Source organism: Salmo trutta, chromosome 33, assembly GCF_901001165.1.
Source record: "Salmo trutta chromosome 33, fSalTru1.1, whole genome shotgun sequence".
NCBI classification, from domain to species: domain Eukaryota; kingdom Metazoa; phylum Chordata; class Actinopteri; order Salmoniformes; family Salmonidae; genus Salmo; species Salmo trutta.
The window spans coordinates 16148056-16167725 of record NC_042989.1 but is presented as its reverse complement, the minus strand read 5'-3'; the positions used below and the strand labels follow the sequence as shown (position 1 = coordinate 16167725).

At 45.9% G+C, this 19670-nt stretch overlaps 1 protein-coding gene across 10 annotated transcripts in view; it reads right to left on the bottom strand.

Moving 5' to 3' along the window:
- The window catches only part of LOC115172482 (transmembrane protein KIAA1109 homolog), a 133235-nt gene that overhangs the window by 82756 nt on the left and 30809 nt on the right, over positions 1 to 19670 (bottom strand). For all 10 annotated transcript variants that reach the window (XM_029729954.1, XM_029729964.1, XM_029729955.1 and 7 more), the window contains 12 exons: positions 17890 to 17996; positions 17584 to 17801; positions 17163 to 17381; positions 16863 to 17000; positions 10717 to 10893; positions 10522 to 10650; positions 10277 to 10396; positions 7376 to 7701; positions 6970 to 7214; positions 6538 to 6772; positions 5888 to 6376; positions 5447 to 5720 (listed from right to left, as the gene is read on the bottom strand). In XM_029729954.1, the coding sequence (XP_029585814.1) occupies positions 5447 to 5720; positions 5888 to 6376; positions 6538 to 6772; positions 6970 to 7214; positions 7376 to 7701; positions 10277 to 10396; positions 10522 to 10650; positions 10717 to 10893; positions 16863 to 17000; positions 17163 to 17381; positions 17584 to 17801; positions 17890 to 17996 (2677 nt within the window). The remainder of the gene's footprint in view (positions 1 to 5446; positions 5721 to 5887; positions 6377 to 6537; positions 6773 to 6969; positions 7215 to 7375; positions 7702 to 10276; positions 10397 to 10521; positions 10651 to 10716; positions 10894 to 16862; positions 17001 to 17162; positions 17382 to 17583; positions 17802 to 17889; positions 17997 to 19670) is intronic.

Sequence of the window (19670 nt, the reverse complement as noted above, 5' to 3'; positions counted from 1 at the left end):
CCACGTGGAGTTCCAGGTCTCCGGCAGCCTCTGGAACTGCCGGTCTGCGGCCAACAAGGCAGAGTTCATCTCAGCCTATGCTACCCTCCAGTCCCTAGACTTCCTGGCGCTGACGGAAACATGGATTACCACAGATAACACTGCTACTCCTACTGCTCTCTCCTCGTCTGCCTACGTGTTCTCGCATACCCCTAGAGCATCGAGCCAGCGGGGTGGTGGCACTGGAATCCACATCTCTCCCAAGTGGACATTCTCTCTTTCTCCCCTGACCCATCTGTCTATCTCCTCATTTGAATTCCATGCTGTCACAGTTACCAGCCCTTTCAAGCTTAACATCCTTATCATTTATCGCCCTCCAGGTTCCCTTGGAGAGTTCATCAATGAGCTTCATGCCTTGATAAGTTCCTTCCCTGAGGATGGCTCACCTCTCACAGTTCTGGGTGACTTTAACCTCCCCACGTCTACCTTTGACTCATTCCTCTCTGCCTCCTTCTTTCCACTCGTCTCCTCTTTTGACCTCACCCTCTCACCTTCCCCCCCTACTCACAAGGCAGGCAATACGCTTGACCTCATCTTTACTAGATGCTGTTCTTCCACTAATCTCATTGCAACTCCCCTCCAAGTCTCCAACCACTACCTTGTATCCTTTTCCCTCTCGCTCTCATCCAACACTTCTCACTCTGCCCCTACTCGGATGGTATTGCGCCGTCCCAACCTTCGCTCTCTCTCTCCCGCTACTCTCTCCTCTTCCATCCTATCATCTCTTCCCTCTGCTCAAACCTTCTCCAACCTATCTCCTGATTCTGCCTCCTCAACCCTCCTCTCCTCCCTTTCTGCATCCTTTGATTTTCTCTGTCCCCTATCCTCCAGGCCGGCTCGGTCCTCCACTCCTGCGCCGTGGCTCGACGACTCACTGCGAGCTCACAGAACAGGGCTCCGGGCAGCCGAGCGGAAATGGAGGAAAACTCGCCTCCCTGCGGACCTGGCATCCTTTCACGCCCTCCTCTCTACATTTTCCTCTTCTTTCTCTGCTGCTAAAGCCACTTTCTACCACTCTAAATTCCAAGCATCTGCCTCTAACCCTAGGAAGCTCTTTGCTACCTTCTCCTCCCTCCTGAATCCTCCTCCCCCTCCTCTCTCTCTGCGGATGACTTCATCAACCATTTTGAAAAGAAGGCTGATGACATCCGATCCTCGTTTGCTAAGCCAAACGACACCGCTGGTCCTGCTCACACTGCCCTACCCTGTGCTTTGACCTCTTTCTCCCCTCTCTCTCCAGATGAAATCTCGCGTCTCGTGACGGCCGGCCGCCCAACAACCTGCCCACTTGACCCTATCCCCTCCTCTCTTCTCCAGACCATTTCCGGAGACCTTCTCCCCTACCTCACCTCGCTCATCAACTCGTCCTTGACCGCTGGCTACGTCCCTTCCGTCTTCAAGAGAGCGAGAGTTGCACCCCTTCTGAAAAAACCTACACTCGATCCCTCCGATATCAACAACTACAGACCAGTATCCCTTCTTTCTTTTCTCTCCAAAACTCTTGAACGTGCCGTCCTTGGCCAGCTCTCCTGCTATCTCTCTCAGAATGACCTTCTTGATCCTAAAATCAGTCAGGTTTCAAGACTGGGCATTCAACTGAGACTGCTCTTCTCTGTGTCACGGAGGCTCTCCGCACTGCTAAAGCTAACTCTCTCTCCTCTGCTCTCATCCTTCTAGACCTATCTGCTGCCTTTGATACTGTGAACCATCAGATCCTCCTCTCCACCCTCTCCGAGCTGGGCATCTCCGGCACGGCCCACGCTTGGATTGCGTCCTACCTGACAGGTCGCTCCTACCAGGTGGCGTGGCGAGAATCTGTCTCCGCACCACGTGCTCTCACCACTGGTGTCCCCCAGGGCTCTGTTCTAGGCCCTCTCCTATTCTCACTATACACCAAGTCACTTGGCTCGGTCATATCCTCACATGGTCTCTCCTATCATTGCTACGCAGACGACACACAATTAATCTTCTCCTTTCCCCCTTCTGATAACCAGGTGGCGAATCGCATCTCTGCATGTCTGGCAGACATATCAGTGTGGATGACGGCTCACCACCTCAAGCTGAACCTCGGCAAGACGGAGCTGCTCTTCCTCCCGGGGAAGGACTGCCCGTTCCATGATCTCACCATCACGGTTGACAACTCCCTTGTGTCCTCCTCCCAGAGTGCTAAGAACCTTGGCGTGACCCTGGACAACACCCTGTCGTTCTCCACTAACATCAAGGCGGTGACCCGATCCTGTAGGTTCATGCTCTACAACATTCGCAGAGTACGACCCTGCCTCACACAGGAAGCGGCGCAGGTCCTAGTCCAGGCACTTGTCATCTCCCGTCTGGATTACTGCAATTCGCTGTTGGCTGGGCTCCCTGCCTGTGCCATTAAACCCCTACAACTCATCCAGAACGCCGCAGCCCATCTGGTGTTCAACCTTCTCAAGTTCTCTCACGTCACCCCGCTCCTCCACTCTCTCCACTGGCTTCCAGTTGAAGCTCGCATCCGCTACAAGTCCATGGTGCTTGCCTACGGAGCTGTGAGGGGAACGGCACCTCCGTACCTTCAGGCTCTGATCAGGCCCTACACCCAAACAAGGGCACTGCGTTCATCCACCTCTGGCCTGCTCGCCTCCCTACCTCTGAGGAAGCACAGTTCCCGCTCAGCCCAGTCAAAACTGTTCGCTGCTCTGGCACCCCAATGGTGGAACAAGCTCCCTCACGACGCCAGGACAGCGGAGTCAATCACCACCTTCCGGAGACACCTGAAACCCCACCTCTTTAAGGAATACCTGGGATAGGATAAAGTAATCCTTCTAACCCCCCCCCCAAAAGATTTAGATGCACTATTGTAAAGTGGTTGTTCCACTGGATATCATAAGGTGAACGCACCAATTTGTAAGTCGCTCTGGATAAGAGCGTCTGCTAAATGACTTAAATGTAAATGTAATGTAAATGTCATTATTACAAATATATACAAATCGGCCTATTAATCGGTACCGGCCTTTTTTGGTCCTCCAATAATCGGTATCGGTGTTGAAAAATCATAATCGGTCGACCTCGATTTAAGATGCAATGAATAGAGCTGTCATGATTCCCTATTCTCCCTGACAAACAACAATACAGGTGTAGGTTTGCAAAACTACTGGTAATTTACAAAAGTTACCCACATTTTTGGGTACATGTTAATTACCAATCTGTGGTAATTCGGAATTACTTTTTAAAAATGTATTCACATAAAGTATACATTTTTTATATACAGTTGAAGTCGGAAGTTTACATACACCTTAGCCAAATACATTTGAACTCAGTTTTTCACAATTCCTGACATTTAATCCTAGCAAAAATTCCCTGTCTTAGGTCAGTTAGGATCACCACTTTATTTTAAGAATGTGAAATGTCAGAATAATAGTAGAGTGATTTTATTTCAGCTTTTATTTCATTCATCACATTCCCAGTGGGTCAGAAGTTTACATACACTTAATTAGTATTTGGTAGCATTGCCTTTCCCTCGGCCTGGGGCTCCATGCAAGATCTCACCTCGTGGAGTTGCAATGATCATGAGAACGGTGAAGAATCAGACTAGAACTACACGGGAGGATCTTGTCAATGATCTCAAGGCAGCTGGGACCATAGTCACCAAGAAAACAATTGGTAACACACTATGCCGTGAAGGACTGAAATCCTGCAGCGCCTGCAAGGTCCCCCTGCTCAAGAAAGCACATATACATGCCCGTCTGAAGTTTGCCAATGAACATCTGAATGATTCAGAGGACAACTGGGTGAAAGTGTTGTGGTCAGATGAGACCAAAATGGAGCTCTTTGGCATCAACTCAACTCGCCGTGTTTGGAGGAGGAGGAATGCTGCCTATGACCCCAAGAATACCATCCCCACCGTCAAACATGAAGGTGGAAACATTATGCTTTGGGGGTGTTTTTCTGCTAAGGGGACAGGACAACTTCACCGCATCAAAGGGACGATGGACGGGGCCATGTATCGTCAAATCTTGGGTGAGAACCTCCTTCCCTTAGCCAGGGCATTGAAAATGGGTCGTGGATGGGTATTTCAGCATGACAATGACCCAAAACACACGGCCAAGGCAACAAAGGAGTGGCTCAAGAAGAAGCACATCAAGGTCCTGGAGTGGCCTAGCCAGTCTCCAGACCTTAATCCAATAGAAAATCTGTGGAGGGAGCTGAAGGTTCGAGTTGCCAAACGTCAGCCTCGAAAACCTTAAGATCTGCAAAGAGGAGTGGGACAAAATCCCTCCTGAGATGTGTGCAAACCTGGTGGCCAATTACAAGAAACGTCTGACCTCTGTGATTGCCAACAAGGGTTTTGCCACCAAGTACTAAGTCATGTTTTGCAGAGGGGTCAAATACTTATTTCCCTCATTAAAATGCTAATCAATTTATAACATTTTTGACATGCGTTTTTCTGGACTTTTTTGTTGTTATTCTGTCTCTCACTGTTCAAATAAACCTACCATTAAAAATTATAGACTGATCATTTCTTTGTCAGTGGGCAAACGTACAAAATCAGCAGGGGATCAAATACTTTTTTCCCTCACTGTATAGATACTTTTGCACCTGTTTCCTCCAGCATCTTCACAAGGTCCTTTGCTGTTGTTCTGGTATTGATTTGCACTTTTCGCACCAAAGTACGTTCATCGCTAGGAGACAGAAAGCGTCTCCTTCCTGAGCGGTATGGCGGCTGCGTGGTCCCATGGTGTTTATAATTGCGTACTATTGTTTGTACAGATGAACGTGGTACCTTCAGGCGTTTGGAAATTGCTTCCAAGGATGAACCAGACTTGTGGAGGTCTAGGCTGATTTCTTTTGATTTTCCATGATGTCAAGCAAAGAAGCACTGAGTTTGAAGGTAGGCCTTGAAATACATCCACAGGTACACATCCAATTGACTCAAATTAGAAGCTTCTAAAGCCATGACATAATTTTCTGGAATTTTCCAAGCTGTTTAAAGGCACAGTCAACTTAGTGTATGTAAACTTCTGACTTCTGAATTATACATGAAGTAATCTGTCTGTAAACAATTGTTGGAAAAATGACTTGTGTCATGCACAAAGTAGATGTCCTAACTGACTAGCCAAAACTATAGTTCTTGTTAACAATGTGTGGAGTGGTTGAAAAACGAGTTTTAATGACTCCAACCTAAGTGTATGTAAACTTCCGACTTCAACTGTATATGTCCATATTGTCCATGAGTTTCTAGTGGATAGGCCATATGGTTCAATTCAACTTCACTAAGTTGATATGAAAGTTAACAGTAATATACCCTCCCTTTGCAACCCTATACAGTGGTGTCAAATGTATGTACAATACATCTTAGTTTTTCTAACTAATAATAATAATAATAATAATAAGAGTTCAGGGATAAAGTATTGTGTCTCAGCCTTACCTGGTAGTGGGCCAGGTAACTCTGGTAGCAGGCCATGACGTGGGGCTGTCGTGTCACCAGGCCTGGCTCGGGGGTCTTCTCCACCTCCACCGAGCCCTCCTCCTCCAACCCCAGCGCCGAAACAAAGGAGGCCTGCGACTGGTGGCTGGGGATGGGGTAGGCTGGCAGTGGGGGCAGCATGGGGGGCATGGGTAAAGGCCTGGGCTCTGTGATGAGATCCCCGTTCAAAACATATGTGAGGGGGCCCTCCACGCTGTGGTAGATGGAGCTGCGGCTGGAATCACAACAGATTGGTTTAAATACTGCAAGCATGTATTGTTTCCCTTTATTTTACAAGGTAAGTTGACTGAGAACACATTCTCTGAAGTAAGTACGCGCTTAGGTAAGAGGGAGAAGGGTCGGGAAAAGGAGGTGCAGTCATTTAGCAGCTACAGTCCCCACCTGTAGTGGTCCATGTGGTAGGGCTGCTGCTGGGGCTGATACTGCATCTGCTGCTGCTGCCTCCTCTTCTTCCTCCCAGGGTAGGTGCCTGGACCCTCATCTGCACTGCTGATGGGCTCAAAGTCCTCTGCTGCTGAAAAGTAAGCTTCGCTGTCGGCCACCGACATGCTGGAGTCTGCCGAGCGGTACTGGTGGAAGGTGCAGGAGTCTGCGGACGGCGTGAAGGGGAAGGAGCTGTAGCTCCGGCGCGGAGAGTCCAGGGCGTTCTCGTCACTACGGGAGACCTCACTGCTGAACTGGACACCAGCGAGGGGCGGCGGAGGCTTGTCGGTGAAGACGGCTGCCGACAGGCTCTTGGTGCTGCCTAGCCGGGCAGACTGCATGGAGGACTGGCGCTTGAGGGGTGAGCGGAGAGGGGAGCGGAGGGAGGAGCGCTCCTGGGCACTGTTGGGAGAGACTGGGGAGCCCTCAGGGACATCTGTAAGAGTACTGTGTAGAGAGAAGAAGGGGTTGAGAATACCAAGATAATGCACTTTGGAATCAACAAATTGTCAGCTTCTTCACTCTTCGTGGGCTAGTATGCGGGCTGTTGGTCAATTGTGAATATGTGTATGCCTGTTGCACCCCTGGAGCACTCATCTGCTACTCACTCTGCAGTGCTTTTGCCGTTCATGGGGAACATGCGTTCCTCAGTGCTGGGAGACGGGCTGTCCCGCTCCCCGGCCAGTAGGGGCAATGCTGCACTGGAGGAACTATTTTCCTCGGAGGAGGAGGTCGAACTGTGGGAGCGCGGAGGCACCTGGAGGCTCAGGTGTTGACCCCGCATTCCGGGCTCCGGGGCCGGACTGGGGGTACAGGTGTCCTTCTTCACCCCCAAACCCTTACCTATAGGAGAGAATACACACTACTGTAGGTTATGTGTGTTCCAGATACACAGATCAAAGCTAAAATGGAACAGACCATCATCCTTGACATTTAACATAATTTTCACAGTTAACCCAGATATGACCTCTGCATCGGTCTACAATCCCTATGAACTATAATCCTGTACCGTTTGATAAAATAAATTAAAACTCCCGTACCATCGGACAGTTTGGTTGTCTCCCTGGTGATGATCCACTCTCCAGGCTGCAGCAGTGATTGGCCGTAGCAAATGTCTGACTCAGCGCTGGAGGAGAAGGCAGAGCTCAAGGGGGTCTTCTCCTCCAGATGGAAGAAGTCCAGGCCTGTGTTGGTGCCCCCGTAGAAACGACAGCCCCCCAGGCAGCCACACTTATTCCTGCTTCGCTTGTTACGCCCTGTCTCATCTGGCCACAGGAACCATAGCCTGGGAGGAAGGGAAAAAGAGAGACAGCGCACTCATGTCTCTGTGTTCTCTGTGTCTGTGACTGCTGCTGGTGGTGCCAAGACCAATTTTCTCTAGGGATCCATTTGCCCCTATTTTCTTTGGAATCAATGAAGTGTATTCATTCCTTCTTCCATTCCTACCTCTTGGTGTGAGCGTCATGGAGCTCCAGGAACTGCCTCTGCACCTCGTACTTGGCCGGGTGGTCCGCAGCCAGTGCCACGTCAGCCGTGATCAGGGCAAAGTTGACCGAGCCAGCCTCCAACCAGAAGGATCTCCGCAGTACAGGGGGCTGGCCCAGCCCTAACCCCTGACCTGGAGAGGGCCCTGGTCGGACCCCGTCTGACTGGGGCTGTTGCTGCTGCTGTTCAATGTACTGGTGGATATATACGTCCTGAACCACAGCACTGATCCCTTCTCCTACCGCCTGATTGTGCAGGTTGCAGTTGGCCAGTCGGATGGCGCCGGTCTAGGTGAAGGGAAGGTAGAAATAGAGCAGTGTTTTTCAACTCCTGTCCTCAAGCAGGGCTTGACATGAACTTTTTCTGACACTTGTCACTCTGGACAAGTAGGACAGATTTTTTTACTTGTCCAAAAGCTCAAATGAAAAAAAAGAAAAGGCCTGTAACACCATTTTTACATAATTTTATGATTCAAGGAACCACTTTACAAAATAAAATGTATTACTATCTTTTTTTTACCATAGAGAAATAGACAAAAATGTAGGCTACACACTTCCTATTGGCATCTTTGCATATTCAAGCATGTCTCAAAATACAACACTGCCCCTTTAAGGTTCCCCTGGAGGATGGTTGGCCACCCTTGGTAGCCTATAAAACATTGCAACGAAATACTTTTTACATCGTTAGAAAATAATTCCCTCCAGGGCTTGAAATTAAGGGCGTCCTGTCGTCGCTCGGATGATAAAAAATATTTATACGGTTCAAAACAGACTCTGGGACAGTTCTGGGACGACAGATCCATACAAACAGTGCACATATATATATATTTTTTTTTTAAAGCAATGATGCTGATGCAACAGATCAGACTGTTTAGCTTAAGATGTTGATAAAGTTTTATTTCTTCATATTATAAGCTCAACAATGTGCACTGGCTGTAGGCTATGAGCAAATATTCCAAAATGCAATTAGCGGGAAAACAATGTTCTCAAAAGCGCACCGCATGCGTGAGTGGATCCATGTGACAGAGATTAAAATATCAGTTAGAAATAAAGAAAGAGGGGAGATCTAAAGATGCATCAACTAGCATGGGTTACTAATATGACTAGGATTATTCCTTCGGCTGCTGGACAATAAAAGAACGTTGATTTGAAAACCAATAGAACAAGAGAAAAATGCTGGTTTCAATGTGTTTACAGTGCCTTCAGAAAGTATTCACACCCCTTGACTTTTTGTTGTTTTTTTGCGTTAGCCTAAATTAAAAATGTATTAAATTGAGATTGAATTGTTACTGACCTACACACAATATCCATAATGTCAAAGTGGAATTAAGACATTTTTACAAATTGATTAAAAATGAAAAGCTGAAATGTATTCGAGTCAATAAGTACTCAATCCCTTTGTTATGGCAAGCCTAAATAAGTTCAGGAGTAAATATTTGATAACAAGTCACATAATAAGTTGCATGGACTCACTGTGTGTGCAATAATAGTGTTCAATCTAATTTTTGAATGACTGTCTCATCTCTGTACACCACACATACAGATAATTGTAAGGTCCCTCAGTCGAGCAGTGAATTTCAAATACAGATTTGACCACAAAAGGTTTTCCAATGCCTCACAAAGAAGGGCACCTATTAGTTTAAAAAAAGCAGACATTGAATATCCCTTTGAGCATGGTTAAGTTATTAATTCTACTTTAGATGGTGTATCATTACACCCAGTCACTACAAAAATACAGGCGTTCTTCCTAACTTAGTTGTGGGAGAGGAAGCAAACCACTCAGGGATTTCACCATGAGGCCAATGGTGACTTTAAAACAGTTAGACTGTGATAGAAAACTGAGGATGGATCAACAACATTGTAGTTACTCCACAATACTAACTTAATTGACAGAGTGAAAAGACAGAAACTTGTACAGAATAAAAACAAATATTCACAAAAAAACATGAATCCTGTTTACAACAAGGCACTAAAGTAATACTGCAAAAAATGTGGCAAAGCAATGAACTTTTTGTCCTGAATACAAAGTGCTATGTTTGGGGCAAATCCAACACAACACATTACTGAGTACCACTATCCATATTTTCCAAGTATTGTGGTGGCTGCATCATGTTATGGGTATGCTTGTAATCGTTAAGTACTGGGGAGTTTATCAGGATTTTAAATAAACGGAATGGAGTTAAAAACAGGCAAATCCTAGAGGAAAACCTGGTTCAGTCTGCTTTCCACCAGACATTGGGAGATTAATTCACCTTTCAGCAGGACAAAAACCTAATACTTATGTAAATGACATATTTCTGTATTTAATTTAGTTTAGACAAATAGTTTTCACTTTGTCATTGTGGTATTTTTTGTAGATGAGATTATATATATGTATTTTTTTTCATCAATTTTGAAATTAGGCTGTATCAAAACAATGTGGAATAAGTCAAGGGGTATGAATACTTTCTAAAGGTACGGTATTTATGTAATTAAAAGTCTCATTAACCATTGGCTACACTTTCTGCCGCCTCCATGTCAGCATTGGTTTGGACAGGAGGCTGTAGCCAATATGCATATCACCTACACTTTGACATGTAAGCTTTTTTATTTATGTAGACCTACATGAAACATTAATTTGAATATTAATCCAATGTTGGCCTCTCTGATCCAATTCTGATCGGAGTAATTGTTTGATATTGTGATTTTTGGGGGATATTTTTTTACTTGTCCATTTGGACAACTTAAATCTTTATTGTTCTTGTCTGACTTTTTTTTATTTTTTATTTTTTTACTTGTCCCGGACATGAGGATACTCGTTAATGTCGAGTCCTGTCAAGTACCCCCTAACGTTAAACATTTTGTTCTAGAGTTTAAGAATTACCTTGATGTTGGCTGCACAGCTGTGCTCCACTATGAAGAGGTCAGCCCCATCCACAGCCAGACGGGTCATGGTGTACTTGAGCTCCTCAGAGGTCCGGCAGTGTCCAGGCAGGCAGGCCATCTACAAGAGAAGAGAACAGAATAGTTACACTGGTTTTTACTGTCTTATATTTTTTACACAAATATAGAAAACCAGCAGACTACAGATTCTCTAGTATGTGATTTCCATGCACGGGAAAGTGTTACCTTGGAGTCACACACACGGCGGTCCACCCCGTGCTGGCAGATGACAGAGGGCTTGGGCTGTTCCAGCTGGAACTCCCGGGAGAAGACGTGAAACATGTATGTCTCGCCCCACTCCATCACACTGGCCAGCTGAGGAACAACACATTCATTAGATATACGCAGACACACACAGATAGAACAGCAGTGTAGACAGACCTGTGGCATGGTGACTCTCCCAGTGAGGGCCCCGGCTTGCATATCTATGAGCCAGGCGTACTCCAGGGTGTCTGTGCCTAGAGGCAGGCCCTGGGCTGAGAACATGGCGTGGGCACGCATCTGCAGACCAGAGAGACTCAGGTGGCCGTCCCTCAGAACACCATCAGATGTGGGCCGCTGTGTGGATACAGGTAATAATTAGGGCTGTCAAAGTGAACATCTTAACGCATTAATCACATCTCCATTTCTTTACCACATGCTTAAGCGAATGCGTTTCCACACAAAACCTTTTAAGTGCAACACACAACACGCTCTGTGCTGCTTACAGTGTGCACTCGATCTCTGTAGTGCTTTCTGTCTCTACTGTGGTGCTTAAACATCCACTATGCACACAGCTTTGAGCAACCATTTTGAAGGAAAACTTAGAAAGTTCAACCATAAACACATTCCTAGGCCTCTCTTTAGATAACAGCAAAAACATCATTTGTACAGAAGCAGCTAGCTAGTTATGCTAACGTTAGCTAGCTAGCTAATCAAAATAATGTTTACAGTGCCATGGCTGATTCAACTCTAATTTCCCACAATGATTTTAATCAGAACAGGACATCCATTCCATTTAGCTGCTGTTTTTGTTGTAGTTCTCAGGTCAAACTATTTAAGCAAATGGTCACACATTTTTAGAAGTAGCAGCTTGTGACTAGTTCATGTTGAAGAACATGGATAAGTAGCCTAGGTTAGCTCTAATAGCTGGATTATATACACTGCTCAAAAAATAAAGGGAACACTTAAACAACACAATGTAACTCCAAGTCAATCACACTTCTGTGAAATCAAACTGTCCACTTAGGAAGCAACACTGATTGACAATAAATTTCACATGCTGTTGTGCAAATGGAATAGACAACAGGTGGAAATTATAGGCAATTAGCAAGACACCCCCAATAAAGGAGTGGTTCTGCAGGTGGGGACCACAGACCACTTCTCAGTTCCTATGCTTCCTGGCTGGTGTTTTAGTCACTTTTGAATGCTGGCGGTGCTTTCACTCTAGTGGTAGCATGAGACGGAGTCTACAACCCACACAAGTGGCTCAGGTAGTGCAGCTCATCCAGGATGGCACATCAATGCGAGCTGTGGCAAGAAGGTTTGCTGTGTCTGTCAGCGTAGTGTCCAGAGCATGGAGGCGCTACCAGGAGACAGGCCAGTACATCAGGAGACGTGGAGGAGGCCATAGGAGGGCAACAACCCAGCAGCAGGACCGCTACCTCCGCCGTTGTGCAAGGAGGAGCAGGAGAAGCACTGCCAGAGCCCTGCAAAATGACCTCCAGCAGGCCACAAATGTGCATGTGTCTGCTCAAACGGTCAGAAACAGACTCCATGAGGGTGGTATGAGGGCCTGACGTCCACAGGTGGGGGTTGTGCTTACAGCCCAACACCGTGCAGGACGTTTGGCATTTGCCAGAGAACACCAAGATTGGCAAATTCGCCACTGGCACCCTGTGCTCTTCACAGATGAAAGCAGGTTCACACTGAGCACGTGACAGACGTGACAGAGTCTGGAGACGCCGTGGAGAACGTTCTGCTGCCTGCAACATCCTCCAGCATGACCGGTTTGGCGGTGGGTCAGTCATGGTGTGGGGTGGCATTTCTTTGGGGGGCCGCACAGCCCTCCATGTGCTCGCCAGTGGTAGCCTGACTGCCATTAGGTACCGAGATGAGATCCTCAGACCCCTTGTGAGACCATATGCTGGTGCGGTTGGCCCTGGGTTCCTCCTAATGCAAGACAATGCTAGACCTCATGTGGCTGGAGTGTGTCAGCAGTTCCTGCAAGAGGAAGGCATTGATGCTATGGACTGGCCCGCCCGTTCCCCAGACCTGAATCCAATTGAGCACATCTGGGACATCATGTCTCGCTCCATCCACCAATGCCACGTTGCACCACACTGTCCAGGAGTTGGCGGATGCTGTAGTCCAGGTCTGGGAGGAGATCCCTCGCCACCTCATCAGGAGCATGCCCAGGCATTGTAGGGAGGTCATACAGGCACGTGGAGGCCACACACACTACTGAGCCTCATTTTGACTTGTTTTAAGGACATTACATCAAAGTTGGATCAGCCTGTAGTGTGATTTTCCACTTTAATTTTGAGTGTGACTCCAAATCCAGACCTCCATGGGTTGATAAATTGGATTTCCATTGATTATTTTTGTGTGATTTTGTTGTCAGCACATTCAACTATGTAAAGAAAAAAGTATTTAATAAGATTATTTCTTTCATTCAGATCTAGGATGTTGTTTAAGTGTTCCCTTTATTTTTTTGAGCAGTATATTACATGAACTCAGACCTGGCTGATCTGTTGTTATTGTCTTCTGTGGAATTTATAACATTGTTGGACAGGTTTTAAAACCTTCTTTTCCCCTAAAGTCAACCCTGAATGTTTAACAACTTGTGTGTTCATGCAAGTGTTAACCTTCAAGAACAAGATGGAATTGGCCTACTTAAACATTGGGAGCATTAATAGCTAGCTATACGCTGTGGTGTAAAGTACTTAAGTAAAAATACTTTAAGGTACTGCTTAAGTAGTTTTTTGATCATATTACTCTAGTGCTAGCCTCCCTACACTGGCTTCCTGTTAAGGCAAGGGCTGATTTCAAGGTTTTACTGCTAACCTACAAAGCATTACATGGGCTTGCTCCTACCTATCTTTCCGATTTGGTCCTGCCGTACATACCTACACGTACGCTACGGTCACAAGACGCGGGCCTCCTAATTGTTCCTAGAATTTCTAAGCAAACAGCTGGAGGCAGGGCTTTCTCCTATTGAGCTCCATTTTTATGGAATAGTCTGCCTACCCATGTGAGAGACGCAGACTCAGTCTCAACCTTTAAGTCTTTACTGAAGACACATCTCTTCAGTAGGTCCTATGATTAAGTGTAGTCTGGCCCAGGGGTGTGAAGGTGAACGGAAAGGCTGGAGCAACGAACCGCCCTTGCTGTCTCTGCCTGGCCGGTTTCCCCTCTTTCCACTGGGATTCTCTGCCTCTACCCCTATTACGGGGGCTGAGTCACTGGCTTACTGGTGTTCTTCCATGCCGTCCCTGGGAGGGGTGCGTCACTTGAGTGGGTTGAGTCACTGACGTGGTCTTCCTGTCTGGGTTGGCGCCCCCCCTTGGGCTGTGCCGTGGCGGAGATCTTTGTGGGCTATACTCGGCCTTGTCCCGGGATGGTATGTTGGTGGTTGGAGATATCCCTCTAGTGGTGTGGAGGCTGTGCTTTGGCAAAGTGGGTGGGGTTATATCCTACCTGTTTGGCCCTGTCCGGGGGTTTCATCAGATGGGGCCACAGTGTCTCCTGACCCCTCCTGTCTCAGCCTCCAGTATTTATGCTGCAGTAGTTTATGTGTCGGGGGGCTAGGGTCAGTCTGTTATATCTGGAGTATTTATCCTGTCTTATCCGGTGTCCTGTGTGAATTTAAGTATGCTCTCTCTAATTCTCTCTTTCTCTCTCTCGGAGGAGGACCTGAGCCCTAGGACCATGCCTCAGGACTACCTGGCTTGATGACTCCTTGCTGTCCCCAGTTCACCTGGCCGTGCTGCTGCTCCAGTTCCAACTGTTCTGCCTGCAGCTATGGAACCCTGACCTGTTCACCGGACGTGCTACCTGTCCCAGACCTGCTGTTTTCAACTCTCTAGAGACAGCAGGAGCGGTAGAGATACTCTCAAAGATCGGCTATGAAAAAGCCAACTGACACTTACTCTTGTGTTACTGACTTGTTGCACCCTCGACAACTACTATGATTATTATTATTTGACCATGCTGGTCATTTATGAACATTTGAACATCTAGGCCATGTGCTGTTATAATCTCCACCCGGCACAGCCAGAAGAGGACTGGCCACCCCTCATAGCCTGGTTCCTCTCTAGGTTTCTTCCTAGGTTTTGGTCTTTCTAGGGAGTTTTTCCTAGCCACCGTGCTTCTACACCTGCATTGCTTGCTGTTTGGGGTTTTAGGCTGGGTTTCTGTACAGCACTTTGAGATGTCTGCTGATGTAAGAAGGGCTATATAAATAAATTTGATTTGGGGTATCTGTACTTTAGTATATATATTTTTGCCAAATATAACTTTTACTTCACTGCATTCTTAAAGAAAATAATGTACCGTAAATTCCGGACTATAAGCCGCAACTTTTTTTCCACGCTTTGAACCTCGCGGCTTAAACAATGACGCGGCTAATATATGGATTTTTCCTGCTTTCAATTTTTTTTTCTCCAAAAAAACACATTCTGTGACGTGCTCAGTTTTTGGCGGCATGAAGCTTTCATTAGACCAATGAAATTGCCGAACGGGTTAAGGTCAAACAACTTTTTTGTTTACTGTTTAGATTAAATCGAGCGCTCTCAAACTTCCCATCATTCTGATTACGGTAGTCATTTTGTCACCCTCATCATGGAAAAGACACGGAGAAATGCATATGATGCAGCTTTCAAGTTGAAGGCGATTGATCTGGCTGTTTCAAAAGGAAATCGAGCTGCTGCACGGGAGCTTGGTCTTAATGAGTCGATGATAAGACGTTGGAAACAGCAGCGTGAGGAATTGACTCAGTGCAAAAAGACAACTAAAGCTTACTGCTAATTTTTTATTTTTTGTTACAAGCCGTGTTTCGTTAAAGCCTACTTATTTTTGTTACAAGCTGTGTTTCGTTAAAGCCTATTTATTTTTGTTACAAGCCGTGTTTCGTTAAAGCCTGTGTGAAGTTCATTTGTTTCAATGTACCGGTAGGCACCTGCGGCTTATAGACATGTGCGGCTTATTTATGTTCAAAATAAAAAAAAAACATTTAATTCAGTGGGTGCGGCTTATATTCAGGTGCGCTCAATAGTCTGGAAATTACGGTACTTTTTACTCCATACATTTTCCTCGACACAAAAAAGTACGTTACATTTTGACAGGAAAATGGTCCAATTCACACACTTATCAAGAGAACATCCCTGGTCATTCATCCCTATTGCCTCTGATCTGGCGGACTCACTAAACACAAATGCTTCGTTTGTAAATTATGTTGGAGTGTGCCCCTGCTATCCGTCAATAAAAATAAAAAACGAGAAAATTGTTTTGCTTAATATAAGGAATTTGAAATGATTTATACATTTACTTTGACTTTGATATTTAAGTACATTTTAGCAATTCCATTTATTTTTATTACTTAAGTATATTTAAAACCAAATACTTTTAGACTTTAACTCAAGTATTTTACTGGGTGACTTTTACTTGAGTCATTTTCTATTAAGGTATCTTTACTTTACTCAAGTATGACAATTGAGTACTTCTTCCACCACTGGCTATATTGTATGTCAGTGACTTTTGTGTTGTTTATGTTGAAAATACCATTAAAAAGTTCTGATGAAGATTATTTCGTGTTTATTTCTCTTACAATCAAAACAGATTGCCTATAAGTAGTTTTTGGCACATTTTAGCAAATTCAAAAATTGCGCTTAATGCTATTATTTCTATTCCTTATTTTAATCGCATGACAGCGCTAGTAATAATAATAAACTTGTTGGAGCCTAAAGACAGATGGGATTAGCTTCCAGTATGCATATACACGCATCACACAAACATCCAGACATTATGCATGCACATGTACATCTATCATACATCCATCACATGCATACAATCTTGTGAAAGCACAAAACAACCTTAGAATGGCTAGTTCCTACAGTTCGACAGTCAAATGGTAGTATTGTGTGATGTGCATTGATAATAGGTAAAAAGTGTCTATTTGATTCTTTGCAATTCAAATCTTCAGTTGATCCACATTCACTGTACTCTCAAAACATTGAGCCACATACAACAAAAATGTTGCAGTCTATTATTCTCAGCAGAACTCAGTTCTGCAGGTCATTGCATGAGGGAAGAGATTACCAACCAGGGCATTTCAGGTAAATCTCTTAGCTCTGAGGCTCCAGTAATAACAAACCAATGGCTACTGCTAAGCATACAATCATAAACCATGTTCTGTGCAATGTCTACATCAATCCAGTGCTTTTAAATCCTTGTCAACATGAACAAGTGCACCCCTTGAAGTGAAAAGTGAGGGCTCTTGTATGAATGTATCACTAAAGCTCCTTTCCTTTCGATTATGATTGACTCACCTGGTAGTTGTCACTGATGAATATGTGAGCCGGTGAGAGCACAAGCTGGAGCATGGTCTCCTTGTAGCCCTTCTTCATCTCAAAACACAGCTTCTCTAGGAACCCCGAGGGGGCTTCAGGACTGTCGCTGCCGCAGTGCTGTCCAGACACACATGGAGAGGAGTTACAAGAATGTCTGGGTTAAGGGGTTATCTCCAGCACTGGTACAACTGGTACAAAGTGGTGCTGGGAGACCACATAATGTGTTAGTTGCTGATAAAGATTGCTGGTTGTTGCAGGGGTAGGTGGGGATGGACTTACCATGGGCAGGCGTCCGTGCACCTTGTAGAGGTTGATGAGGACGGTGATTTCCCAGGGGCGCAGGGCCAGGGGGTGGAGGGTGGCACCATCCCTCCCATCATCGTCCAGGCCCAGTGGAGACCAACCCAGGGTGGAGGAGGTGGACAGGGAAGACAGCACAGGGCTGGACACCGCCTCCTCAAAGTCTGTGTACATGTCGTCCTCACCAAAGTAGTTCTCCTACAGAAGGGGGAGAGGGATGTGTGGAGGGTTAAATCTTGTGACATTTTCTAACCAAAGGGCTGAATCCTTGATTTGAAGCATGTACACGTCACTCAAATGTTTTCCTCAAATCTCGCATTTACCCTCCCTAGGGGGTTTCTGGATGAGGTCTATGAGTCTGCACAGTTTTCTGTGCTGTGTGTTGTCTCCCTGACTGTACCTTGATGGAGACGAGGGCCTTGAGCAGGGGCCCGTAGAGGATGATCTGGGAGTCGGGGGACATCTCTATCTCCACATGGAGCCTGTCAGGGGGCAGCTCAGAGGGATCTGTGGTCACCCTGCTGTTGGGGGCAGACCTGCGAGGTGGTGGCGGGTGGGGCACAGACGAGTGCTCAGGGGGGCGCAAGGACGACAACATGGCATCCTCCATCTCCGACACTGCAGGGACAGAGAAACACTCACGTAGAAGTACAGAGCAGGAACATATAAACACAAATGAAGTTAAACATCTTAGGAATCTGCTTACAGGACTGCTTGAGCTGTTTGTCTGCCTTCTGGGGGTAGATGGGGTGCCAGGTGTAATCAATGATGAGCAGGAAGTTTGGGACGGTCCAACAGTCCACCCAGCCAGCCCTGAAGCACAAGGAACAAACGGCATAGTGAAATGGTAATTACATAGTAATAATTATGTACGTGTTTGTTTCTTTGGGATACAGTGAAACAAGCTCCACATAGGGCTGTGGCTGTCATGAAACTGTGTGGTCTAAAGAAAATGTATTTCAGAAGAACAGAAAATTAGTTGGCCTACTGTATGTTATCTGGCTATGTGCCATCCCATAGGCTGTTGGCTTGTTCACTTAGCAGACAAGATCTGCCTATAAGCCTCATGCCATTATTTTATAGGGTGAGTATTGGCAAAGTGAGACACTTTCTGAAAATGTGCTTTCCGCAACACCTTATAGAATCATCCCATTGTCTTAACCCCCAACATGATACCTTTCTAAATAGCTTAAGAACTCTACTACACTATACAAAATAAAAAATAAATATTAAAAACAGGATGGATGACTTCTTCAAACACAAATTGTCCTGAGACTACTTTTTCAGTCAATACTGGCAAAGTGGGACAGGTCATTATTTATTGTAAAGAAGGATAAATTCATATTTTAATAATAAACTTCAATTAATCATACAAATGAAATGTATTAAAACATTCTTCAGGTATTTTTGTGTAACATTAAGAATAATAATTTATTGTTATTAATATTATTATTAATGTCACGTCTATTCCCGCTCCGGGCACAACGTCACCGGTTTACTAACCACCGGTCCTGGCAACCCATCATGACGCAAACCTGGCGAGCCTCATCATGAGGCACACCTCGACTTCATCACTACCCTGATTATTTCCCCTTCATCTAGCACTCCCTAGCATCACTCTTCAGGTAGTATTTGTTCAGTTTTCATGTCTAGACGCTTCTCGTTTTGTAACTATCTATGTTTGTTATTATTAAACTCACCATGTGCTTCCTGACTCCCTGCGTCTCCATTACAGAATACTGCCTCAGAAATTATGGAAGCAGCAGATGACTACACCATCTTCCAGACGGTCGAGGAACATGGTCATCTACTCCACCAACATCACAACCAGCTGGCTCTAGTGGGTACGACCATGAAGGAGGTCCTCCACGTTCTCCACCGCCTCGACACCACCAGCGAGGTTCTCCCTCCCACGGGTCGTCACAGTGAGCCAGTCCCCCAGCCTACCCAGCCGTCCACCCAGGTCAGCGACGCCCGACGTTCCCTTCCGGAGAACTATGACGGTACTCCATTGAAATGCCGTGGCTTCCTACTCCAGTGCTCCCTCTATTTTACCTATCAGACGGGAGCCCCCACCACCGAGAGGTCCAAGGTTACCACGGTCATTTCCCTGCTGACCGGACGGCCTTTGGAGTGGGCTACGGACGTCTGGGAGAAAGGAGAGGATGAGTTGGGTTCCTATGAAAGGTTCATGGCTCTGTTCAGGGCGGTCTTCGACCATCCTCCAGAAGGCATAGGAGGTCGTCAGCGAGTCAAATACAGCAAAATAAACTTTTGTTGGCGAGGTAATATTTTTCGAAGTAAAATGCAGCTATGCTAGCTGATAGCAGATTAGGAAAAAATGTAATTAAACATTTGATCTTATTTAGAAAATTAAATTCTGTTAAGAAAACATGTATTTCATAATTCCCTCCCGTTTCGGAGCGAGAGTACGCGCATAAGAAGTGGCTCTGTGGACCGTAAAAGTGATCATTTGAAACAGGTCCT